The sequence below is a fragment of the Artemia sp. Qi Xiang Cuo genome, chromosome 19 (assembly GCF_049724085.1).
Source record: "Artemia sp. Qi Xiang Cuo chromosome 19, ASM4972408v1, whole genome shotgun sequence".
Taxonomy (NCBI): Eukaryota; Metazoa; Arthropoda; class Branchiopoda; order Anostraca; family Artemiidae; genus Artemia; species Artemia sp. Qi Xiang Cuo.
In genome coordinates this window covers 8,069,462-8,097,447 of record NC_142812.1, presented here as the reverse complement: position 1 = coordinate 8,097,447, position 27,986 = coordinate 8,069,462, and the positions used below count along the sequence as shown (strand labels likewise).

Genomic DNA, 27,986 nt, shown 5'->3' with positions numbered 1-27,986 from the left:
CATATAATGCAAATGGATCTTTTAACTTTAGACGCAGTTCAACGGCGTCACAATGCACCATACAAATATATTCTAGTGGCAATCAGTATCTTTAGTCGCTATGCCTATGCCATTCCATTACGGTCAAAGGGAGGTGTTGAAGTTGCTCGGGCCATTGAAAGTATTCTTGAACAGAATTCGTATAGAAAAATTCAATCGGATCGTGGCAGTGAATTTGTTAGCCCTCATGTGCAAAAGGTTCTATTGAAATATAATACATCACTTTATCATAGTCACAGTCCGATAAAGGCTGCATTGGCCGAACGATTAATAAGAACGATTCGTCTATTAATTTCAAGATATTGTACATTGAAAAATACACCGGCTTTTATTCATGATTTAGATAAAATCATGCAGATATACAACCATCGACCACATCGATCTCTATCCAACTCTAGCCCTCGGGATGTTCATTATAGTGAAACTACATTTGATACTTTTCTAAAGCAATACTCCAATGGCAATGAGAAGAAAAAGAAGGAGAAATTCAATGTTGGTGATACTGTTCGATTTAATAGAAGCACAAATATTTTTGCAATAGGGAATTATTTATGGAGCATCGAACTTTTTAAAGTGTCCGATATCCTAGACACTAAACACATGCCGTATCTGATGCGAGACACCAGAGGTGATGAGATTCTCGTTGGTTCTTATGAATATGAACTGCAAAAAATTAGAAACACTAGTGAAATTTATCAAATTGAACAGATATTAAATAGTCGTACTCGTAAGGGCGAGAAACAGTTGCTTGTTCGTTCCCTAGGATACGACTCGGATTTTGATTCTTGGGTCAGTGCTGAAAATATTAACAATGCCCAATGATTTCTATGTGACCTTCATGTCCAATGTTTCTGATCCTCTCTACAATGATCTGAATAAAACAAGTGATTTTTGGACAAAACTCTCCCCCATCACTAAATTTGACAGAAAGTAAGAAGTGGCTCTTGTCGACTGTATTCTCAAAAATACTTATGACATCCTGAGAAAAGATCATAAATATAAAGTAAAAATTAGACTCTATGATTGGCCGCCCGCACAAGGTGATGAAGAACAAATTCAAAAAATCAATTGGTTGGAATATCCATATGTTGTATTACCCTACGAGAAACTCACCTGCATGAATGATTTATGTCGTACTATTAATAACAGAATTTCCACCCGTAAAAGAGGAGCTTTTCATTTCAACTATTCAAAGGAGGAGGGCAAGATCTACATTAGTTCACCTATTGCCAGTGAAAAGATTATTCTCAATGATAACCTAAAGGATGTTCTCGGCTTTAAGCTCAATATAATCAATGGTAAAAGTGCCGGAAACACTAATTTTTTATTTTTGCTGACTACCCGCCTGCCTTCTCCACAGACACTGGTATATTTCTCTACGCCTCATTTGTGGAAACATCTCGGGTTGGTAATTCAAATGTCCCCCTCCTACGAGTTCTTGAACGAAAAACCAATCAAGAACATATTCATCACTACAATATAAAGCATCTTCAGTATATCCCCGTAAACACTTCCTATTTGGAACTCTGTCAGTTAACACTAAGAACTGAATTGGGTGATCCAATAGCAATTTCAAAAGGTTTGGCTGTGATTGCATGTCATTTTCGTCCCTTCGTTCAATAGCAAGATGTCTAATAGAAAAGGGGTATTCACCTGTCCTGACATTGACTGCTATGTTAATATTCTTGGCCCAAGACAACAGGGTAATGGACTGGACTATTACAAGGTTCACTCGTCAGTGTCAGGCTACGGTTTTGGCAGCTGGTTTTCTAAGTTGTTATGCTCTTCACTACCACTGGCTAGAAAATATCTTATACCGGCTGCGACAGATTTTGCATCCTCTACACTATACGATTGGTGCTCTGCCAAGGATTTTAAAAAAAGTGCTATGGAAAATCTTAGGTCCAGCGCACGAGCCCTTGGCGAGAAATTAAAACAGAACGGTAAAGGTTTAAAAAGGTCGAGAAGCAACGCATCACTCGTCAGTCTCTACTCAAGACGAGAACAAAGTACATCATCCCTTTTGTCGAAGAAAAGAAGGAAAAAGCCGACACGTAGTGTAACCAGAAGCCCCAAGAAGAAAATTGTTAGATCGAAACTAGATTTCTTCTCTTAAGATGTCCTACCTACCGCATAAGAATTCTCAACCTTCAATAACCGCCTCATTGAATCTATTCAATGCTGAAAATGTTGTTATGAGTGTCAAGCACGGATACTATGAGCAATTTTATCAACTATAACCCCTTTCCGATAATATCCACATTCATATTTATTCCGATGAAGACTGCTTTATGGATATGTCTTCAACATTTATAGATTTACAAATGAAAGTCCGAAAATCCTATAGTACAATGCAAATTCGTGCCGATTGAATATCCTATGAAAATTGTATACTACATAATTTATTTCGTCAAATTAGTGTCTACATCAATGGCACGCTGGTGAGCACAAGCAACACTCTCTCAAACTATGCGGGCTATATCCAATTCATTCTGATTACACACAAGTCATATAATGAATGAAGATGCGACTCCACAGGATATAAATATGTTACTAGGACTTACATTACAGATGAGCTTGAAACTGCTACAACTCGTGAATTACATCTAGTTGGAAAAATATATCTTGAAATATTTAATATACCCCAATGGTTGCCGCCCAATGTTAAAGTTGATATAAAACTAACGCTTGCACCCTCCAATTTTATATTGAGAAAGGAACTTGCCGCCAATCCCGATGTAAGTCTCTCCATCCCCTAAGCAATGCTACATGTATGCAAACAACAGGTTTTGAGTTCTCTTGCTCTAGCCCTGGAAAAACTGAGAGCTAATGGATATAATATTAAACTACTGGGTCCTCATACAATCACCAATCAACGTCATATTGCAATGGGGTCACGCACTTTCACCGATTCATCCCTTATCAATGGCAAAATCCCCTCGAACTTGCCCTTGGTATTTGTAAAGAGCGCCAGTGCAATAGGATCCTGGACTAAATGTCCACATAAATTTGAAGTGTTTGGAATTTCATCTCTTGTATGCAAAGTAAATGGTATCACACTCTACAATCTATCTTTTGATAAATCCTATAAAACATTGTATGAGTTGATCATGCAAACACTAGATCATGATTTATAACGATTCGAAAATGTTATAACCAAAAATATGTTCGCTAAAAAACATGATATCATTGTATTGGATTTGTCTGGCACGCATAATATGAGTATAGTATGTATGGGGACTGTGTGTTTAGAGTGTACATTTGCCAACCCATTAGCTGAGAGTATTGCCCTGATCTCACTAAATCAATATCAAACCTATTAGGAAATCACTCCTAACGGCAGCGTTCTACTAGACTTGGCGCCATGAACACCAGTCAAATAATCAGTGTATTTAATATGGACCCATAAATATCCCAGTAAAAATCCTATTGTCTGACCTCGGACTATCTTGGAAAAATTCAACGCACGAGAAGTACCTTCTTTATTGTTAATAGCAGTCCATCAACTGTGCTGATGGGTCATTGGCTGTGCATCTTTCAAACAGTGAAGAATATCGAATTTTTTGATCCTCTTGGCCTACCCTATACATTCTACACACCGCACATCAGCAACTATATTGAGAGAAGTGGGAAAACTATTATTCAAAATCGAAAGAGGGTGCAGGATCTAACGACTAAAAGCTGTGGCTTCCACGCGCTACTATATTTTGTGTTCCGATGTCGTGGCTATACTTACAAGCAGTTTCTCCATATTTATGGTGACAATCCGCGTCTGAACGACTTTCTAGTGGAAAATATACTTACAAGTGTATTTAATATTGATTTCAGTGCCCTAAGAATAAAGTGTTTAAAAAATGTTTGTGAATTTGTTTATTAATAAAATGTATATATACACCAATGTCTTCAAATCTTTACTTTTAGATTTATTCATCGATGCTTAGATATCTGTCGTGAATCACTAATGCTGGTAAAGCATTTAGTTTCACTGTATATTGATATTAATTGAGGACAAAGTCGGGGTCACAGTTTCTGCAGTACAATGTAGCTTCACTCTTGTCATATCTCTTTGTATAGTCAATGATACTATTTGCATTCATATTATGAAATTCATGAGTTTCAATCTGTCTATTTGAAGCAATATCACATACAGTGTTTTCAAGTGGTGAATCATATTCGGTGACTACCAAATAAAAATCACTTGATTTATAGTCATAGTAGCCAGTGTCGTCACAGCGATGACGTAGAAACCAAATTGTCTTGTTACCCCAACAGTTGAATCGTAGATCAGATTCCTCTTACCAGAATAATTTAAATCCACGACGATACCAATCTCGTAGAAATAAACTAAAATCACGTTTAGGATTCTTTCCAATCATAGCGGGGTTAGTATTCCCCCACTGATCGCATTTATCATTGTGACAATTGGAGCAGAGCTGCCCACTAGGGTGAGAGTCACACACATTTTCAAGACATGAATTACATCCTTTAATTTGTACTGCATAGCCTCTATGTAATTTGCAAGGGTTACATAATTTACACTTTTCATTATAGTCATCAATAATTGTACAATTCTCACATTGAGTCCAACTGCCAAGAGTGTACAAGAACAATGGACATATATTTTGGTTTTCGATGTCAACTCTCTCATAGCTGAAACGAAACTGATCCTATTCGTTCGATAAATTCAACGAGTAGGAAAGGGGAGGGGAGTAGCTCTGTGACGTTACCTCTTTCGAAGGAGTAGCCATCTACATTGGCAATGAAAGTATATCCACAATATGATTCTGCTTTGTTCCAATTAATATATCTATAAATTGGGTATAAGCATTTGAATCACATTTTAAAAGTTTCATACAATAGTCCAATGGGGGGGAATCAGTTTTCATTATATTGTCAAGTGTTGCCTGAGAGAATATCCTGCGTTGAAGAGTTAACTCGAGAAAATCATCATCCAAAATCAAATGTTTTTCCATAAACACTAGATTTGATCTAATTATCTCTTTCTCAAATTTATTCATTTTTCAATCCTTTCACTCTGACTGCTGACTCTAGACTGACCAGAAAAGAAAGTTGGCTCGGAAACAACACATCGATTGACCTTGACCCCATTAGACTAAATAATCCATGAAATTGACAAAGTTCCTGTTTTTCCATTCTCACTGACAAAAACCATAAAAACATCAAATAAATGTGACAAAATTCCTGTTTTTCAAATTCTCACTGACAAAAACCATAAAACATCAAATAAATCGACCAACACACATAACCATCCATAAACTATGTAAAAAAAAGTTGTAGGTGGCAGCACGGGTGCCCGTCACGAGTAGCACCTCCCCTTCTACTATTGCTACTAATACTACTAATGCTACTATATCTGTTGCTACTACACAAGGTAAGGGTATTAAGGTGAAACTTTTAAGCAATATTTAGATAGATGCTGAACTAAATAAGAATAAACTAAGAGCATGTAGATGGTCAAAAGGGTGACAAAGCAATATAACGGCTGACATTCTTAAGTTAGATCTTTCAGGGTAAGTTGTGACGGATTTTGAACTAGCCAGAAGGCACTATGTATATACTTTTAATACTACTTCTACGGTTACAGTAACTAATGAAACTAAGGGAATAAATTGAAACTTTTAGGGGACTTTTAGGGGGAATTTCAATTAAACAAAAAAACTATATGCATGCCGGTATTAAAAGAGCATATAAACAATATCATAGACAGCGCTGCTCTATCATAACTGGCAATATCCTTGATATTTTAAAGGAGCTAATTTGATTGGAAATTAAAAGTTCTAGTGCCCTTTTTAAAAGTAAAAAGTGATGGGAGGACAATCAGCTTTCTAATTCTCTTTCCCTGAAAAAGGCTATCTCAATATGAAACGAACAGAAATTAATTACAAAAAAAAACAACTTTTTCTACAAAATAAGTTTTTTCAAGGAAAAGTAAAGAATTCCATTAAACCAATAACGAGTAAAAATAAAATAAAATAATCTACCAAGCGTAAAACTACCCCAAATCAGCATCAATTAATAAATGAAACCCAAAACAAACAGAAAAAACAATAAATAACCGAGTCAAACTGAAAACAAAGAGAAATTAACATGATTAGGGCTCACAACCCCTAAGCCTTCTCAAGGCCAGAACATAATTTTGATAGGAATAATATTTCATTATCAAGCAAACTCTCAAAACATAAAAAACTGCCGAACTTGTTGCCTTCAGTTAGCTAGCCTGCATTGTATGAAAAAAAAAAACATAAGCACATAAGAAAAATATTAAAACATAGCTTACAGCAATGAACCAAACTGGCCTGTCAAATAAAATGAGTACAATGAATAAAATGATTACTTAAGTACACAAACATAAGTACATAAGTAAAATGTAAGCAAAATAAGTAAAAGTAAGTAATATAAGTAAAATGAATGAAAATGAGGGCATAAGTAAAAACATCAGTACATTATAAAAAACATACAGCGATGAATCCAACTGGCCTGTCAAACAAAAATGAAACAAAAAAACTAACACATTAACAATACACACGAGACATTATCATGATACATTTAAAAAATAAAATTTCAACGAACGCTGGCACAAAGCTCTTTCTGTAATGCTCAGTTCTTGTATCATTAGGATTTAAAACCGGGACAAATTGCACTTTACTGACAAAAATTAAATATTTCACTTTTATACCTTTAATAAATCAAAAATTATTAAGATTTTAAGTAGTAAATATGAGCATGTGAATATTAAACTGATAATGCACATTCACTTGTATTTTTTTTCAGTAAAGTGCAAATTGTGTTCTGGCCTTGAGAAAGCACAGGGGTTGTGAGGCCTAATCATGTTAATTTCAATTTTTTTTTAGTTTGACTAAAAAAAAAATGAAGGCAATTTAGTGCTCTCCTATTCTAAATGTTTGATACGAAGTCAATAAAAGTATTCGGAACAGAGGGGCATTAAATAATTTAGTAAACAAAGGTGCAATTAAATTAAATCACTAATGGGGGAGCATTAAAACGTAAAAACAAAAGACAAACTATGTCAAAAATAAAAAAATAAGCTAAATTCTTGAAACCTTCATAGGATTCTGGTGGATATGAATATATTACGGAGTTTAATTGTCAAAATGTTAAATGTAAAAAAAAAAATGTAAAAAATTGAAAAAAAAATTCTGTGAATGTCCGAAATCTGATTAATGTCGACATTCACCGGCGAATGTCCGAAATTCCCTTTTCTCTGCTTAGATTCAATTAGCTTTGCGAATCAGCTTTTTCAGTCTTATGCAAGCCTCGATGGAAAAAAGTTAAAGTTAGGTAAGATTAGGTTATAAATCTCAGAAATGGGTCAATAACGTAACCTGTCACCGTCAAACCTTGCATAAAACTAAAAAAGTTGACTGGCAACGCTGACTAATTCCAAGGAGAAAAAAAAGTACTTCAAACATTCACCGGTGAATGTCGACTCACGGAAGCATTCAACAATCATCCAAACCTCCGCCGATTCACTTTTGATATCTTTGCGTTCCATTTCTCCCGAGTCAAAATTTCCATAGTTTGAAATGCATATATAGGCTAAACTTAATAACGAGAATTTCTCTTTAATATTCTTTTTCGCATCATTACTATTGTTTTTTTTTTAGTATAAGCCAAAGTCTCTTGAATTAATTGACACACAGAGGCCTAAATTTGCTCCAATATTATCAGACATACAATTATGCTTGCAACTAGAAGCATTAATCATATATGCCTATTAAACAATTGAGCCTTGAACTTATATATAAAATGATTAATGCATATATGATTATATACATATATATATATATATATATATATATATATATATATATATATATATATATATATGTATATGTATATGTATATATAGATATATATATATAAAAGTATTATTTTTTTTTACAAATAAAATCATGTTGTGTGATAAAAATATTTAAAATGACACGTAGCGATAACTTTAATTGTATAATAAAACGAAAGAAACCAAAAAAAAATAATAAAAAAATAAACACCATATTTTATAGACTGTTGTCCTTTCTCAGATATAAACATAGGCTGGTATTTATCTCGATTAGATGGGTCAAATTTGAAAAAAAAAAGAAATAAAAAAATGGCAGACCATAAAGAAAAACATTAGAAATTGCAGGAACAGTCAATCGGTTTCAGAGGTAGTATGAGTTAAAGACTCCAAGTTTCGATAAGTTTGGCCCTAATTTTATCTTCGAGCGCACGTGGTAAACGATGTTATAATTGGTTACGTAAATTGTGTAAAGCCCTTCGTAAAGATGAGTAGCTATTTATAGCCACTGAGATGAGTGAGCCACAAAGATGAGTGATAAGGGAGCTAGGTTTCCCTATTTAGGGCTCCCTATTCTAAATGATATGGATTCGATAAAAATGGTTCAGAATAGGGGAGCACTAAATTTTTGAGCAAGTAATTTTGAAGCTAAATGGGAACACAAATAGGAGAGCGAAAGGAGCAGAAACAAGACAAATTATGAGAAAAATGAAAAAAAAAAGAAAAATCTCGAAACAGTTAAAAGATTCTGGCGGGACGTGCCGGAATCTGCAGCAAGTGAAAAATATCTTTTTTAAATTGTAGCAATGATAAACATGAATTATAAGACAGAGCTAAAAAATGAATTAGTCATTATAGCTAAATTGTTATACCTCCCTTTACTTTTTTCACAAATATAAAAAAAAAAATTTTTCATTATCAATTTTTCAAGCCTTTAATGAACTCCTTCAAACTAGATCCTTGTAAAACAGTTGTTTTTATTGACGCAAAAATTTCAAATTTGGATATTCAAATTCCAATTGTTGACGGATCAGAAGCATTAAGAAGTACAGCAGTAAGAAGCAGAAGCAGTAAGAAGGCCGTGTCCAGAATTTTTGTTCGGGGGGGTGTGAGTAAAAAAACGCATTACAAATGTGTTTTATGTATTTTTATTATGTTTTTACGAGCACACCCCTTAGATGTTTTGAGCATTATTAATAATTTCATTGGTCAAATTAAAAGAAATATTGTCAGATATTTATATATACTATCTTCACAAGAGAGTATATATGTTCTTTTTTCTTTCCTGTCCGATGCATGAAGGCAAGGAAATACTCCCCAATCTTAGAGACTTGCAGAGACATTGAGTTCCATTGAAAGTTGACAAATTTTATACTTTGATAGTTATACCTCGTTTTGCCTTTGTCTTGGGGAGCCAAGTTAAATTTCTTTTTTTCAGAGGGGGAGAGGAGGCAGTATTTGGGGAAAGGGGGCAAATATTTTTTCTTCTGTCCTCCCGAAAAAGTATACTCCACTTTTTTATTTTTTTGTTTATGCCTAGCCTATGTGTTTAATTGTTTCTGACAAACTGCGACCCCTTACGGTCAAGATTCCCCACTCCTTGGGGTTGTAACTCCCCACGTTAAGAAAACACGAATACATTCACAAGCTTTTTATTTAAAACGGATGTCCCAATGTATATATCATCGACTAAATAACGTTTCAACGATGAATCTGCAAAGCCATAAAACATAGAACAACAATTTTGAGTACGATTTTGAAGAGGTAACAAACTGTAATTTGCTTTGTCTAAATCCAATTTTATTACCGGATTTTTTTTTCAGAATAAATGCTTTAACTGCAGTCAGCATATTAACTAAGACCACCCACCAAACAGTGTATAATTTTATTTTCAAAATTTATTGACCGAAAATAGTTAAATTTCGGGTATTGTTAAAAAGAAATACAATAGCAAATCCGTACATTAAACAGTCCCAATGAAACAAAATCTAAATCATGACACAATCGTAGACTAAAAGTGCAATGCTTCCATTCCGTATTAATATAGAAATTATGAATTAAGGGGCAGCATCGATATTGCATAAAAAGAGCTAAAATTCAACAGATGGAAGGCAAATCGAGAGCTTACAAGGTAAGCCACGAAAAATATCTAAATATTAGAGGGCAGCATTGACATCAAACATGGCTTACAAGGTAAGACACGAAATATAACCAAATATTAGAGGGCAGCATTGACATCATACATACATTCATGTTCTTCTTTATAAGTAAAAGCTAAAATTCAATCGTACTATAATGTAGAATAGAAGCATCACTTGCTAGGTGATTCATGAAGGAAATAAATACTAATTAAAGGGCAGTATCGATAATATACAGAAAGGAGCAACAATTCAATTATGTTTTAATACGCACAAAAGGAAGACAAATCGAGAGCTTACAAGGTAAGCCACGAAATATAGCCAAATATTAGAGGGCAGCATTGACATCATACATACATTCATGTTCTTCTTTATAAGTAAAAGCTAAAATTCAATCGTACTATAAAGTAGAATAGAAGCATCACTTGTTGGGTGATTCATGAAGGAAATAAAGACTAATTAAAGGGCAATAGCGATAATATTACAGAAAGGAGCTACAATTCAATTATGTTTTAATACGCACAAAAGGAAGACAAATCGAGAGCTTACAAGGTAAGCCACGAAATATAGCCAAATATTAGAGGGCAGCATTGACATCATACATACATTCATGTTCTTCTTTATAAGTAAAAGCTAAAATTCAATCGTACTATAATGTAGAATAGAAGCATCACTTGCTAGGTGATTCATGAAGGAAATAAATACTAATTAAAGGGCAGTATCGATAATATACAGAAAGGAGCTACAATTCAATTATGTTTTAATATGCACAGAAGGAAGACAAATTGAGAGCTTACAAGGTAAGCCACGAAATATAGCCAAATATTAGAGGGCAGCATTGACATCATACATACATTCATGTTCTTCTTTATAAGTAAAAGCTAAAATTCAATCGTACTATAAAGTAGAATAGAAGCATCACTTGTTGGGTGATTCATGAAGGAAATAAAGACTAATTAAAGGGCAATAGCGATAATATTACAGAAAGGAGCTACAATTCAATTATGTTTTAATACGCACAAAAGGAAGACAAATCGAGAGCTTACAAGGTAAGCCACGAAATATAGCCAAATATTAGAGGGCAGCATTGACATCATACATACATTCATGTTCTTCTTTATAAGTAAAAGCTAAAATTCAATCGTACTATAATGTAGAATAGAAGCATCACTTGCTAGGTGATTCATGAAGGAAATAAAGACTAATTAAAGGGCAATAACGATAATATTACAGAAAGGAGCTAAAATTCAATTATGTTTTAATACGCACAAAAGGAAGACAAATCGAGAGCTTACAAGGTAAGCCACGAAATATAGCCAAATATTAGAGGGCAGCATTGACATCATACATACATCCATATTTTTCCTTATAAGTAAAAGCTAAAATTCAATCGTAGTATAATGTATAATAGAAGCATCACTTGCTAGGTGATTCATGAAGGAAATAAAGACTAATTAAAGGGCAATAGCGATAATATTACAGAAAGGAGCTACAATTCAATTATGTTTTAATACGCACAAAAGGAAGACAAATCGAGAGCTTACAAGGTAAGCCACGAAATATAGCCAAATATTAGAGGGCAGCATTGTCATCATGCATACATTCATGTTCTTCTTTATAAGTAAAAGCTAAAATTCAATCGTACTATAATGTAGAATAGAAGCATCACTTGTTAGGTGATTCATGAAGGAAATAAAGACTAATTAAAGGGCAATAACGATAATATTACAGAAAGGAGCTAAAATTCAATTATGTTTTAATACGCACAAAAGGAAGACAAATCGAGAGCTTACAAGGTAAGCCACGAAATATAGCCAAATATTAGAGGGCAGCATTGACATCATACATACATTCATGTTCTTCTTTATAAGTAAAAGCTAAAATTCAATCGTACTATAATGTAGAATAGAAGCATCACTTGTTAGGTGATTCATGAAGGAAATAAAGACTAATTAAAGGGCAATAGCGATAATATTACAGAAAGGAGCAACAATTCAATTATGTTTTAATACGCACAAAAGGAAGACAAATCGAGAGCTTACAAGGTAAGCCACGAAATATAGCCAAATATTAGAGGGCATCATTGACATCATACATACATCCATATTTTTCCTTATAAGTAAAAGCTAAAATTCAATCGTAGTATAATGTAGAATAGAAGCATCACTTGCTAGGTGATTCATGAAGGAAATAAATACTAATTAAAGGGCAGTATCGATAATATACAGAAAGGAGCTACAATTCAATTATGTTTTAATATGCACAGAAGGAAGACAAATTGAGAACTTACCAGGTAAGCTCCAAATAAAATAAAAAGGGATTTAACAGCAGCACAAAAATTTGGATTAGACCACAGATTTTTTCCATGTAAGAGATCGTTAACGTTAGATTTTTAAAAAAATATTAAACAGAAGAAAGACCAATCAAAAACTTACCAGGTAAGCAACGAAAAAAATAACTAGGGACTGAAAGACAGCATCGACAGTATTTATCCAGTAGTGCCACATCCTATAACCTCGAGATTCCCTGCCGTAGAAGTATAATCTAGGATTATTCGTAAGTACATCTGCGGGTGCATCCTGGTCTAATATACCTGAAACAAAAAGGTATTAATTAGTACAGTTAATTATAATTATTCCAAGATACTTATTAAACAATCATTTAAATGTAAAATGTAATCATATTCCAAAACAATCAATACACTTTTTTTGTTTATAAAAGAGCCAAATGGATTTCAAAAAAGAAAGGAGCAGCTAGAAGAGAGTTTGCAAAAACAAATATATACGCTTTAAACATATATGGGTGAGAATTATAGCGACGAGGTACAACGTGATAGTGTAGACGAATTTAGAATAGGTAGTAAAATATGGTTGATACAAACATATACTCTTGACAAATAGTTGGGTTAGACAAACAACTACGAGGGAAACATATATAAGTTACAAAATAGATAAGCTTGACAACGATATGAGTGAGACAAATATCAAATAGTGAAAAATATTTAATATACACAAATTACTCATAGGGAACGTTTTTCATCCTAGGATATTTTAGAGGGACGATCCATTCGTCCCTTTAATAGTAAAAAGGAATATAGTAGGAAATTTTAAATAGAAAAAAGGAAAAGAGAGTAGGAAATTTTTAGCCCTTTAAAAATGGGTGCAAAAGGAATCAAAAGGACTTTCAAAACTAAACGAAAACTACAGGAATCAAAGTTTATATTCCAAAAAATATCAATAAGCTTAAAAAGGGTGCAAAAGGAATCAAAAGACTTCCAAAACTAAACCAAAACTTCAGGAATCAAAGTTTATATTCCAAAAAATATCATTAAGCTTTATCAATTTATAAAAATTGTTTTTATCAAAACGATAAGAAAAAGAAACCAAGAAACTGTTGAAAGAGCAGATTTTACAAAAAAATATATAAACTTCAGCAGACGAACTCAAAAATTTTTTGGGGGCTTTATACAGCGTATTAGGAATAAAAACTGCTAGCTCCACTGACAATGCAGCGCTACTCGGCAGAACTACAATAACTAAATTAAGTTTAATTTTAATGTATTCCAGTTTGGATTCTCATTGAAACTCCAAAGTAAAAGGAAAAGCCGACAAATCCCCCCGAAAGTCCTTCTTTTTCGTCCACTATTTTTGTAGACCTGAAAAAAAAAATCCCTGTCTTCATTTCTTCAACTTATTTTATAGTTACGGCAGGCCTTACAAAATTATCTTAATGAAAGAACTCAATGAAACAGAATTTTTAGAATCAATCCCTGGAAATTCCTCTTACTAAATGAAGGGAGGAACTGGAGGTTGGAGAACAGAGAATATCCTGTTGTATTTAGATCATGAACATGTTACAGAGTATGTTAAGATCACGTGTCCAACGTGCACCAGCTCACAGGGAATAAAGCTTTCTATTTTGTAGTTAAACCCCTACTGAACGTGGTTAAGCTTAGTATGGCAGATAGACTTCGGATGTTTTCAGAGAAAACCCCAAATTATTCCTGGGAGTAAAATTATAATAATAAAAATTTAATGACGAAAGAGGCACAAGCCTCTTTCAGTTCCACATCTACTAAAAAAGAAGAAAACAAATTAAAGAAGGGAAAACCTACCCATAGCCATTGGAGGTAAGGCGGTGAAAAACAAATTGAAAAACATCAAATACAGCTGATCCATCATAGTGCTCGCTGAAAATCCGCAATAAATTTGGTACCAAAATATCACCAGAACAAAACTCTGAAGCAAGAGAAAAATAAACATTAAAATTAGATTTTAAAATTTATCAAACAGTTCGTGGTAACGAACTGTAAGGACAACTCGGCCCAACAGCGACCGAAACTAAAAAACAACAGAACATAGATAATAATAGATATATCAAAAGGATTTGCTTTTAAAATTGATTCAAAATATATAAAATTCATTAATTGTAATGTTACTCATCAAAAGCAACGAGAATGATGTTCGAAAAAGCAGAGAAGCAACCCCTTACAGTTTAAGCAACATTCAAAACCTTCCCGCTGTGTGTTTTTTTTTGTTAAAGTTTTTATTTTGAGACATGTTTTCTGTGAAATCATGGAATTGTGTCTGAAGGGTACTACTTCGCTCTACAAATTGTAATAAATGAATGAGTGGACAATATAAATACAAAGATGGGACGTCCCTAAGAAGGGAGGAGTTAACATAGGGGAGGAGTTAAATTTTTAATATAAGATAGATAATACATATGCATCCAAAAGTCTTTTGTAAGCTCTGTTCGAGCCGTATTTTCGCTTGTCTCAAGAAAAAAAAAGGGGTGGGGTGGGGAGGAATAGAAACAAGAATCAAACCGTCAAAAATTAAAAACAAAACAATTTGAAAACAAAATGCATTAGACATAACATAGTCAACATAAAATTAAATGAATTTAGTAAAATAAAGACCAGACATGTGGTGTTTCTAAAAATAATAACATATATTTTACACACTGAATGGTAAATAATAACGAGGGGGTTCACTGACTCAACATTTATATTATTTGGGAATGGGGGAGTCCTTTTATATCTTTCTGTGGAAAATTTCATTGGGGTGAAAATGGAATCTTTTTTTAGGGCAAGATGAGTGAAGCGAAGTCTAGGGGAGTGGAGGATAACAAGGGGAAAGCGAATTAATACAGGGGTTACAGAGAGCACTGTTTGTGAATCGTAAGAAAAGATTTGTTCTTCTTTTCTCAAGAATAACTAAATTAGCTATGGTAATATTTTCATTTTATAATAGGCTACCATTGTTTTGGCTGAGTTGAATATAATTTATTGATTTTATAGCTTTGGTTGTTTTACCTGGCTTATTTTATTCATTTTGATAATTCTTTTTTTTAATCTGCTAATGGTCAACTTGTAATTCGAACAAGCTTTTTACTTTTTCTGAGCGAAGGAGTCGACGTTTTCTGAAATATGATTTGAAAGTTGAAGAGTTTATCATTGATTCGCATAAGAAGCGAATTATATTCCAGCATTCTCAGCGAGCGTTTGAGGGGGATGGTAGCCCCCTTGTAAAAAGCAGTAATTATTACCCGTTTTAAGCTTCAGGCAATCTTACGTGCACGCAAAAAGCAATGTTGTTCTTCTAGTTTAATAAAAAACATTGCATGTTTTTATCGGCGGGTTTTTATCCAAGTTCAACGAATATGTATATAACTACATAAATAATTACTTATCTATACATTCTTTGTGGTATTTTATATAGCCTAATTATACATAGGCATATACACTTTGTGTCAAGCCTAGTGGCACCAGATGGCGGATAGGGACGATTATTAAAAAAAAACACTGTTTGGTATCTTCATTTTAAAAAAACAAAGGCATCCTCCCCCAAAGATTGTAAAAAAATTCACTTTTTTATTTATTCATCAAAAACTGAAAAAGAATCTTACCCCCAGCACTGATTTTTTTTAAACTGACGCCTTTGGTCAGGCTCAAAACGACGGTAACGGAGCTTGGTCTAGCCCCTAATGAAGATTCAACATTCATTTGACTTTCCAGAAACTACCAGTATTTTCCATGTCAATCTCCTTTATCGGTTTATTTTTTCAATCTTATTCTCCGAAAAGGGTGCGTCACCATACAAGTTTGAACAAATCAATAACAGAAAATATCCCTTAAGCCCCATCTAAATAGGTGCAATAAAAGTTATAAGAATTCCTTAGGAGGCTTATACACATATTACGACGAAGAGACTTCGCCTTGCCTAAATTCCTATAGAACGATTAGAAGAGAGCACATCTTTCTATTTTACTGAACCCTTAGCCTTTCTGAACGTGTAACCGGGTAATTATTGCCATTATAATAGATCCTTATTACCGTTATTGGCTAATTAAGCCAAACCCCTACACTAAAATAAGACGGGGCTTGGATTCTTACCGTATTTTTATAAAAGAAATATTGCACCATCCTCGCTAAGCGATCATAACACCAGTGCCCATGCACCAAAATAAGCTTATTCAACATTCTAAACTTGGGGATTGCAAAATCTGAAGCCATCACAGCTTGCATTCCTTCTAAGCCAGATATGCCAACTCCAACGTCAGCGGTTTGAATCATAGAAACGTCATTGGCACCATCGCCAATAGCCAAAGTTCGCTTTTTCAGCTTTTGTTTGACAACCTTGACTAAAATGGCTTTCTGTAGAGGTGTTGTGCGGCAGCAGAGCACAGCGGAACAATGTTGGGTTAACTCAAGGAAACTATATTGCAATTGGCAACGCTGGTCCAAAATAAACCTAAAAGATTCAAAATTATCATTCAATAGAATGATCATACAGCTTAAAAGAATTAAATTAAAACAAAGAAACTACAAAAAACAAATAAAAAGATTTCAACATAGCACTTAAATGGATATTTTTAGATTTCGTATAAAATCTTCTTCTTCGATTTTTATTCTAAAAAGATAAGGCTTTTTTGGTAAGAAGAAACATCTCAAAAACCGTGAAAATTTCTGTAGGTGCTTTTGTTAGTAAATTTTTGGTTTGAATCAACAGGAATGAAGTATGAGGCATGTAGTGGTTCCTGAATCATTACAAATATTTTCTGAGACTGCACTGGCTAAGCATGACATAACGAAGATAAAGCAATTCACAGCCGTTGTTAGAAGAAGAAAAATGCAAATATTTCGGCCAAGACTTCACTGCCATTCTATTACAATTTGTATTAATATTTTAATGTTAATGACATACATTTAAACAAAATGCTAGACAAAAAACAACTTATTTTAAAACCACTTCAAATGTCATGAAGGGCCACAATCTTCAGGTTGTGGCCCCACTATATAGGATACGGAGTACTACTCATAAGAAGTGATGCATCTGTATACGACAATGGACATAGGGTAAGTATACTCTCAATACTTAGGAAGCTACCTCCTCACATTACACAGGTCAACAGAAAAAAATTAGCACCAAATACTCTGTAAAGCTCTTAGGTGATAGGTTAGATAGTTACCTCAAGTCTGCTAAAATTCTCGATGAGGGGCTTTTTTCCATCTTAAGAAGTAGTCGAGTCTTAGTACCATGACTGAAAGTAAAACTTTCAGTCATGGATTCGGATCTAAAGTAGTACTTCAGGGGGGAGGGCGAGTTCAAGAACCTATATCTACTCATTCCCAATTTCTAAGGCTTAGAAGATTGTGCTGAGGTTAGGTCTATACTGGTTTTCACTTTGAAAAAACAATCTCTTAATTTGCTTTTGTCTTGTCTTTAACTTTAGGTTTTTAGAAGCATGATTCCAATGGTTTGGGCAGGATTTTCAGCCATCTTGAGATTTTTCAATTGTAGAAAAAACTTCATAATTCTTCAAAACCTTATTAGTCAGGATTTAGCAAATTTGTGAGGCTCTGTTTGCAAATCTGTTTGTAAAATTGAAAACCAAATTGCAAAAAAAAAAGACAACACAACCAAAATACAACAAAAGACAAAAATGTTTTCTAAAAGTTTTATATAATGTTTGCGCCAGGTTGCCAAAGGTCAGTGCCCTCTGGAAAAAGACAGGATGAACGTCTATACTTTCAGATACCTTCCATACGGGAATAACCTAGGGTCTTGATTCGTTCCAAAGTTTCATTCACATAACTCAACTACTTTCTAAGATAGTAAAAAGCCTCTCACATAGAATTTTACCTATAAATTTAATTTTCACCTATTTAAAATAATACAAACTGCTATGTTTTTTACTAAGTCATTTTCTCAAATAAAGATATATACAATATTCCAATTACTAGTTTAAGAGCCATCTTTGTGCTTGATCCTCGCTTTATTACGGTCGTCCTATTAGGCGTCCATGTCCAGGGCCGTTCATAGGGTTAGTGGCGCCCAGGGCAAAATTATTTACGATGCCCCCCTCTCAATTCAACCATGATTAAAGAATATCGCCAACAGCCCCAGCTAAGGCCCCAAAAAAAATAAAAGACAAAAATTTTAGTAAAACCAAAAATATTGATCTACCAAATTTGATTTTTTAAATTTGACGTGCAGGGTCTTTCACGTTAAAAATGCGTTTAAAATTGGTTGAAATCGTAAAAAAAGCAACTTTCCTATTTTTTTGCAAAGTTTAGATCCAACTCTAAGGAAAAGTATACCACTATTACTACTAACAACTTAGTGCAACATCAAGCCGCCAGAGGCTAACACAGCTACGCATGCCACTCACCCATTCCAATTTATTTAAAGCCTCCTTCTTTACACCCTTATAAGAAGTTCCAATTTTCCTTAAATCTTTCCTTATAACATCCTCCCAACCCATTCCGGGACGACCTGATTTTCGTTTGGCCCTAGATGGTTGGCCGACAAGGACAATCTTAGGCAGTCTGTCATCCTTCATCCGCAGAACGTGTCCTAGGCATCTCAACCTTTCTCTCATTATAGCCCTAGAAAGTGGGATTGAACCACGCTTTTGTAGAGCTTACAGTTAGAGATACGGTAATTCGGTTGGGTACCCAAAACAATCCGGAAGCAATTTTTCTGGAAAACATCTAGCAAATTTCTACTTTCTATTATTCTACTTTTCTATTCTACTCTTAACATCTACTTTTAACATCTTCAGTGCACCCACCGTCTTTACTAATAATACTACCTAGGTAGTTGAAGCTGTCCACTTGATCGATCTTCTCGTTGACCCATATCACCTTTTCACCTTTTCGCAACTGCACGAAATGCTGCACAAAGAACTTACGACATTTTATGCACGAAATGCTGCTATAAAGGAATTGCGATATCTTTCCTAAACTGACATTTGTTTGAAATAAGAGTTTACTGGCATATTTTCTAGTTGGTCTAGTACAGCAATTACTCTAAGTTGTTTCAGTTGGGAGGGAGAGTTGGGGAAAGTCACAAGTTCTTTGTACAGCACTCTGTGCAAAAATATATCGCAATTCATTTACGCAGTATTTCGTGCAGCACAGTGTACAGCAAGATATCGTAAATCCTTTGTGCAGCATTTCGTGAAAAAACATGTCGTAATTACCTGGTGCAGCATTTCACGCAGCACTTTGTGCAGAAGGATGTCGTAAATCCTTTGTGCAGCATTTCTTGAAAAAACATATCGTAATTACACGGTGCAGCATTTTCTACAAAAGGATATCATAATTTCTTTGTACAGTATTTCACGCAGCACTTTGTGCAGAAGGATGTCGTAAATCCTTTGTGCAGCATTTCTTGAAAAAACATATAGTAATTACACGGTGCAGCATTTTCTACAAAAGGATATCATAATTTCTTTGTACAGTATTTCGCGCAACACTTTGTGCAGAAGGATATCGTAAATCCTTTGTGCAGCATTTCTTGAAAAAACATATCGTAATTATTTGCTGCAGCATTTCACGCAGCATTTTGTTCAAAAAGGTATCATAATTTCTTTGTACAGTATTTCGTTTAGCACTTTGTGCAGAAGGATATCGTAATTCCTTTGTGCAGCATTTCATTAATCATATAATATAAACTTGTTAACCCTGAAATAGCCCTTGCTACTTTGCCTTTTGTAGTTGCGTTTTTTTTGTAGCTTCTTGCTTTATTGATTTTTATTGAAGTGAAAAAAAAAACGATTCAAATAAACTTGAATGTTTTAAGACAACACATCGCTGTAATTTTTATTTAAAATATTGTAAAAAAAAGGGCAGAAACAACCATCTAGAACTTCCTGTCTAGTGAAAAAAAATATATCAGCAGTAATATATTTATAATATAAATGACTATCTTAAGCTAGGTTGCTTTGAAAAAACTCAAGATCCAATAAATCATAGAAACGGTCAATTTGTCGAGGACTTTTTGGCACTCCATCGGCACATTTCGGCGACCCAAAAAATTAGTTTTTTAATCTTTTAGATTAGAAAAAAACAAAATCTTCTACTATAAGAAAAAGATGAAACTACATCCCGATACCAGCTAGTGGGAAAAAACGAACACGAACATTGCCCATCCATACAGATTTCATATCGATCAAAGAACTAAGTCGATTCCGAATGAATCAGTCTGTTTATTTTATATTGCGACGTTGGCTTCAGTCGGCTATGTTTTTCCAGGGTTACCTACGTTTCCCAACGTTTTCCATGTCCACTAAAACACAAAATTTCTTTCTTCGGCAGATATTTCATTTACTTCTTTTTACCTTTCAATACTTTTTTAAAGACTTGTAAAGACAGGAGAAATGGATCACAGAAGTTATTGCGATTCGATGTCACGATATATCGCAACGACGGCTACAGTCGGCAACGTTACCAGCACGTCTTTTAGCGTTAACGAACAAATGGGGACGAACAACAACCGGAAGTTATTATTTTGTTCTGTATAAATATGTTAGTTTTAATTCTAATACTTTAGTGTTTCTGCTGATGACGACCGCTGTATATGAGGTCGAAATATCCAGACTTTTGTATCTGTTTTCACCTTATTATAAATGAACTTATTTGAACGTTTATTTGCTCATCATATAAATGAATTGTATTCTTGGAAAAAAAGAAGAAAAAAATAACTAATTGAAGGTATTACGTCAAAACTCAACGAGGAGCTTTCGTTTACTTCTCTTTGTCCTTCAATTTTTTTGATGAACTTATCAAAACAGAAAATGGTCATAAAGGTTATCGCGACGCAACGTTGCAACGTATCGTGACATCAGCTATGGTTGACAACGTTTTTCCAACGTTGGCTACAAATGCCAATTTATTCCTAACAGAGGGAGAATAATCGCAAGCATGATTTTGAAATGAGAAAAAAAGCTACTTACGTTAAAGCACTACCTTCAACGACAAGCCCTTTCATGGACGGAGCTGTGGAGCATATTGAATTTTGGAATGTGGCATCAGGAGGGACTCCCTCATAGGAGTTGGAAGACTGCCGATTAGACTGACTCCTCTCAGGTACTTTAATTGAAGATAGATCTTTAAAAAAAAAAGTCATAAAAGGGCTTGATACTTTATGATATAACTACTACCACACTAAGCACTATTACATCCTGCTTGTCAGTATATTTAATGGAAAAAATTCTAGAAAATAGAGTATGTCCAAACATAATTTCCTGACAAAAAAAATATCTTTTGCATATTATTGTTTGTTTATTGACCTTACTACTGTATTAATTCGTTTAAAATTTGTATTATAAATTTGCCTACAATTTGTTCTTTGTTTATTCAATAGCTTATGTTTATTCATAATATACTCATTAGCAGTAGGCCCATAGTATTTTTTACACAAATTTGAGAAGCTTAAATTCAATCAAGAAAGAAGTGGTTTCTAATAGAAACATCTGTTTCAACTCCTTTTACATAATCTAAAAAGTGCATGCCTCCAGTCATTTCTAAGCTAACCCTATAGCCCAGAAGAAAACTTCAAATTGTACAATCAGGATCAAAGACCAAAAGCCAGTAAAATAATAAAAGTTTAAATTAAATTAGTTCTAAATTAAATTAGTTTAAATTAGTTTTTAATTTAATAAATTAAAATAAATTTAATTTAAATTAGTAAAAATAATAAACTGGTAAAAAAAAATTAAGAGATGCAGATGTACTGCAGTTGTAGTCTTTTTTTGGCAAGGCCCTTCTTTAAGCAACCTTCGGTGCGAAATAAACAGAAAAAAAGCCATGAAGAAAAAAAGAAAAAAATAGTGTAAAAACAAAAAAACTATTAGCTAAGAAATAGGGGTGAGGGGTCACAGAAAAAACAAGACTTTTAAAATCAAGATTTTGAAGTGTAAATTCCCCGAAAATTAAATAAACTCTCAAAATAACAATTATAGTGTACAAAATATATTAATTAAATTTGCTGAATACAAATAAATTAGTTAGTCATCATTTGTAGTTATTTTGATAAATATCTAAAATGAGTTATTTGTTAATTACTTGAAACGAACAGTAAAAACCATGATTGTTGACTACACATTAAAAAGGAACTAAAGTTGCAACGAACATCTCGTTAAACCACACAATATAACAGGCAAATAATTCAAAAAGAAATCTGGTAAAATGGTGAAGATCTTGGCCTTTCAAGACGACGTGAGTCCAAGTCCTAAAGACCTGATTAACCTCCACTGAAATAAACTCAGCCCCCTTCCCCCTCCGTGAAAACTCAAACTTTTGTTAAGAGTAGCTCATCACTTTTTGTCCTTTTTCTTCTCAATAAAACTTAAGAACGCTTTGAAGAAACGTCAGAAGAGACAGTTTTGATAGGCATCAATCATTTGCCCAAATCATGTTTTAAAGATTTGATAATCAATCATAGACTACCCTTTACCGAATACCTTTACTCAACCCTTTACCGAACATTAAACCTCCTTAAATAAGAGCTATTCGTCCTTTTCTTCCCAGGAAAAAACAGCAACAGCAGTACTTTCAAGAAAAAGTAAAGAAGTGATTACATAGAACTGAACAGCTACATTTGTTCCAAACTTGTCATAAATCAGTCATCAAGTACAAAAAAAATGTGACAACCAGTCATCGAAATTTACTAACACATCTACTAGTACAAAAGATACAACTCACAAAAATATGCTAAAACAAAATGTGATTAGCATCACAAGATGTGATGCTAAAACAAACAGTCATCAAGTACAAAAAAAAATGTGACAACCAGTCATCGAAATTTACTAACACATCTACTACAAGTCATCTACTAGTACAAAAGATACAACTCACAAAAATATGCTAAAACAAAATGTGATTAGCATCACAAGATGTGATGCTAAAACAAACAGTCATCAAGTACAAAAAAATGTCACAACCAGTCATCGAAATTTACTAACACATCTACTACTAGTCATCTACTAGTACAAAAGATACAACTCACAAAAATATGCTAAAACAAAATGTGATTAGCATCACAAGATGTGATGCTAAAACAAACAGTCATCAAATACAAAAAAAATGTGACAACCAGTCATCGAAATTTACTAACACATCTACTACTAGTCATCTACTAGTACAAAAGATACAACTCACAAAAATATGCTAAAACAAAATGTGATTAGCATCACAAGATGTGATGCTAAAACAAACAGTCATCAAGTACACAAAAAAGTGACAACCAGTCATCGAAATTTACTAACACATCTACTACTAGTCATCTACTAGTACAAAAGATACAACTCACAAAAATATGCTAAAACAAAATGTGATTAGCATCACAAGATGTGATGCTAAAACAAACAGTCATCAAGTACAAAAAAAAATGTGACAACCAGTCATCGAAATTTACTAACACATCTACTACAAGTCATCTACTAGTACAAAAGATACAACTCACAAAAATATGCTAAAACAAAATGTGATTAGCATCACAAGATGTGATGCTAAAACAAACAGTCATCAAGTGCAAAAAAAAATGTGACAACCAGTCATCAAAATTTACTAAAACATCTACTATTAGTCATCTACTAGTACAAAAGATACAACTCACAAAAATATGCTAAAACAAAATATGATCTGCCACCTCTCCTTCGGCTACTAATTCAGTAGATACAAAACTTAGGCACCTACAAGCACATACTCCTAAGAGTAACTTAAAATAGTGAAAGCCAGCGCTAGAGCGGAAAAAAGTCATCAAGACCAACGTAGTGTTTTGGGTTTCTTTGCTAATGTCACTTCGTAATTGTGTTTTTATAGAAGCTGAGATAAGACACTAATTTTGCCAATTACACTAATTTCGTCTTATTATTAAACCAAAAATGCCAAGAAACACCAGAGGCTACATGGCGTTGGTGATTTTTTTTTTCAACACTAGCGCCAGATTCCCCTCTTATCAGCAAACCATACTATAGGGCATATCTCTAGTTAATTCAACGAATCAACTATATTGATTCAAACCCTTACCTCTCTGCTCTCTCTGTATTGCTTCAAGGTGACTTTTAATAGAAGCGCCTACTGCTTCTTTGCCTCGTCCACTAATAGCCAGAATGTCCATATTTTCTGAGAAGAGAGAGCATGAATATGCTATGTTTATGGCTGTTTCCTGTTTATCACCTGTTAAGACCCACATGACAATGCCTGCTTGCCGGAGACTGCTGATAGTCTCTGGGACTAATTTCTGAAGCTTATCCTCTACACCAGTGGCACCTATAAATAAACTAATGAATAAACGCTCTAAGCAAATATTATAATAAACAGTTCCCAATATGGCCTTAAAAGTACCAAAGACATTAAAATACGACCTTTTTTGTCCCTGGACTCACCTCTAGAATATCACTGGACTCATCTCAGATCTTAAAAGTGCCAAAGACATTAAAATACAACCTTTCTTATCCCTGGACTCATCTCAGGTCTTAAAAGTGCCAAGGACATTAAAATACGACCTTTTTATCCCTGGAATCATCTTAGGACTCACCTCTATAATATCCCTGGACTCATCTCAGGTCTGAAAAGTATCAAGGACATTAAAATACGATCTTTTTTATCCCTGGACTCATCTCAGGACTCACCTCTAGAATTTCCCTGGACTCGTCTCAGGTCTTAAAAGTGCCAAGGACATTAAAATATGACCTTTTTTTATCCCTGGACTCATCTCAGGACTCACCTCTAGAATATCCCTATAGTCATCTCAGGTCTTAAAAGTGCCAAGGACATTAAAATACAACCTTTTTTATCCGTTGACTCATCTCAGGCACTAAAAGTGCCAAGGACATTAAAATACAAGCTTCTATATCCCCGGACTCATCTCAGGACTCACATATAAAATGATGAATAAACTCTCTAAGCACACAATATAGTAAACAGTCCCTAATATGGCATTTAAGTACCAAGGACATTAAAACTACAACCTTTTTATTCATACCAGAAAACGACGATTTTTTAAGACTTTCCATTTGATTTCGTCTAAACTGAACTTTTAAGGCAGTACGACATTTTTGTCAGTGTTGCCACATTGAAAATAAATACGCCAAATGAACTAGTTAAATGTGTTTCTTTACTTTCAATCGGTTTGCCAGAGGAATGAAACTTACTGCAACACTCAGAAATTACAAAAGTTATAATTCGTCTGAAATTCAAGTCTCAACAATAAATTTTACGATTCATAGCAAGAAAAAATGATAAAATACAAAGTGATTTTCTACTGCTTAAAAAAATACAAGTTTAAGAACTCTAGAACCAACTCTTTTTTTTCCAAAATACTGGTCAAATCGACAGGAAGATCACTCTCATCTCCTATATATTACGTTTTTATTCAACTAATCAAATAACTTGGCTCATCTGGTTTCCGGAATACCAAAAGCAAATAGAAGAAAGTGAAACATTTTTTCATTCCGAAACTATCAAATATAAATTAAGGTCAAAAAGTCCCCCCCCCTCATAGTGGATCTGAGAAAATGGGCCAAAAGCTTTTTTACAACTTGGCTTGAAACTTATATACTTAAATACCGGGTTAAGGACATCCTAATACAGAAGCAAAATCAGAAAAATGGCCCCTTACAAAACAGGGCCCAACAAAGGACCAGAAAAGGGTCCAAAAGATGTTCCTCTTTTTTTTGCGAATAGTTTTTTTTTTTTTTAGAAACAATTGATTTAGACTCAAAAGTTCTAGTGCCCTCTTTTTTAATGACTGAAAGAGACTTGGGGGCGGACAGCCCTCCCTCCCAAACCCTATGGCGTCTCTTGCTACTCTCCCCGTAAACCCTCTGATACCGGATACAAATTTTGAAACGTTAATTTTGTTCAAAAGCATCGATAGGTCAAACAAGTATGCCTCTAGGATCAACATTACCGTCACACCCAGGATGGGAATGGCCCTCATGAAATTATCCATTGTTCACAGTTATGTTACAGTAGAAAGTGCGGTAATGTTTGTTCTGTGTTTTCCAGTCAGTTAGGAACCTTTTACGGGTTGTTCGCTAGACCAATATCCCAGAGTTTTCCAAGGGTAGACTCTGGATATGAGTCGCGCGCCTGAGTACATCAAAAGACGCTATATACACTAGAGTTTTAAAAGTATATGTGGTATCTCGGAAACAGCTTTGGAGATCAATTTAAAATCTTCAGGGAGTCTTAGAGTGACAAGTTTTGATTTGCTTTCTTGTACTTGAGCTCGTTTCACATTGCAAGTCAAGAAGGTCTGTCCGCAATTGATGGCTCGACGATAGACAATACTCTCTGTCCCAGTATTTGCCGTATTCCCTGAGCCCGCCAAACGAAGTTTTGATTTGGGGGAGAAGAAAATGGTAAATCGAAAGACAATGACTGTATCCAGGTCATCGACGCTGTGTATCAACAAGATTTTGACAAAAGCTTGGGGTTTGAAGTTCAAACTTGAAGGTGCTGTAGTGGAACAGAAGGGGGAGGATGAGGAAAGGAGACTTTATATTTTGTGTTGAGGGAAGTGAAGAGGGGACAAATAATTATTGTTTATGATTTAAAAAACGTTTTTGCACTGTAACCTTTTATGGACCTTATAATCTCTATGCTGTTAAATATCGAGGTACATCGAAAGATACTATGTTTTTCCAGGTTGTCAAAATGATGGGAGGAATATCTTGGGAACGGCGTGGGATAACAAGTTGAAACTTCCAGGGGAGATTTAGGGAGGGGGGAAGGCAAGAACACGGCGAACTGTTTTTTGGAAGAGGTGGTACAGATTAACCAAAAACTTTAATTCAATAACACTTTCAAAACACCACATCTAAAAAATCTCGGAAAGAGGGCTCGGGATGATACCGAAACTTTCAGCCCATCGAAATATCACATCTGCAAAATTTTACAAACGGCTTGAGGAATGAAGTTGGGGAAAGAAACTTTTCCTAAATCCCCTAATAGGTTTTAGGTACTGTTTAAGAAAGAAACGAGGAAGATGGGACAAGGAGACTTAACCGTCACAAATCCTTTAGCACTATAAGCTATTTTGAGACTTATAAATGCTGCAAAGTTTATTATAGACGTTGTTACAGTTAGAGGGGGGAGGACCCTCCGATATATATTTTATGATCAACCTAAAGCCTCTCTTCCCAAAATTAACCAAGTAAGGGAATAACAAACAGCGGGCATAGAAAACAACTCACTTTAATTTACCAAAGGGTCAACTTCAACAACTTCAACGTAAACTCACATTAACCTTAGAGGAACTTAGTTGAATTAATTCAAAAACATACTTTCACAGAAAAGATAAAGTTGCCTCCGACACGCCCAAATCAAACAAACGAAACCCTAAAATTAAATTCACTATTAAATAAGAGTAATAAATAAAATTAAATAAGTTAAATAAGTATAATAAATTCAATTTAAAATTGAATTATCCATTAATTAAAATAAACGGTAAGTGATTCAGCCGGTTCGTATGATGACTCCTACAGAATATTAATGTTAAGCCAACATATTTTCTCGGTCATACTTAAGCTTAAAAAACTAATAAATTTGAAGCGCAACTGAAAGTACTCTCAGCCAGAGAATTTAACAGAGATTCAGAAGAAGAATGTCTCGTCCCAATTTATTGGTTCTATTTCTTCGCTTTAACGCTAAATTAGTTAGCTGCACCATGCCCAATAGCGATCTGACCTTT

At 34.1% G+C, this 27,986-nt stretch overlaps 1 protein-coding gene across 2 annotated transcripts in view; it reads right to left on the bottom strand.

Annotated features, from left to right (window-relative positions):
• The window catches only part of LOC148940454 (phospholipid-transporting ATPase VA), a 204,545-nt gene that overhangs the window by 23,608 nt on the left and 152,951 nt on the right, over window positions 1–27,986 (bottom strand). Inside the window, exons 14-18 of one of the 2 annotated variants that reach the window (XM_089105629.1) lie at window positions 24,317–24,559; window positions 21,241–21,394; window positions 16,394–16,751; window positions 14,111–14,234; window positions 12,432–12,589 (exon numbers count right to left, since the gene is read on the bottom strand). In XM_089105629.1, coding sequence (XP_088961755.1) covers window positions 12,432–12,589; window positions 14,111–14,234; window positions 16,394–16,751; window positions 21,241–21,394; window positions 24,317–24,559 — 1,037 coding nt within the window. The remainder of the gene's footprint in view (window positions 1–12,431; window positions 12,590–14,110; window positions 14,235–16,393; window positions 16,752–21,240; window positions 21,395–24,316; window positions 24,560–27,986) is intronic. The other variant, XM_089105630.1, reaches the window with a different exon arrangement.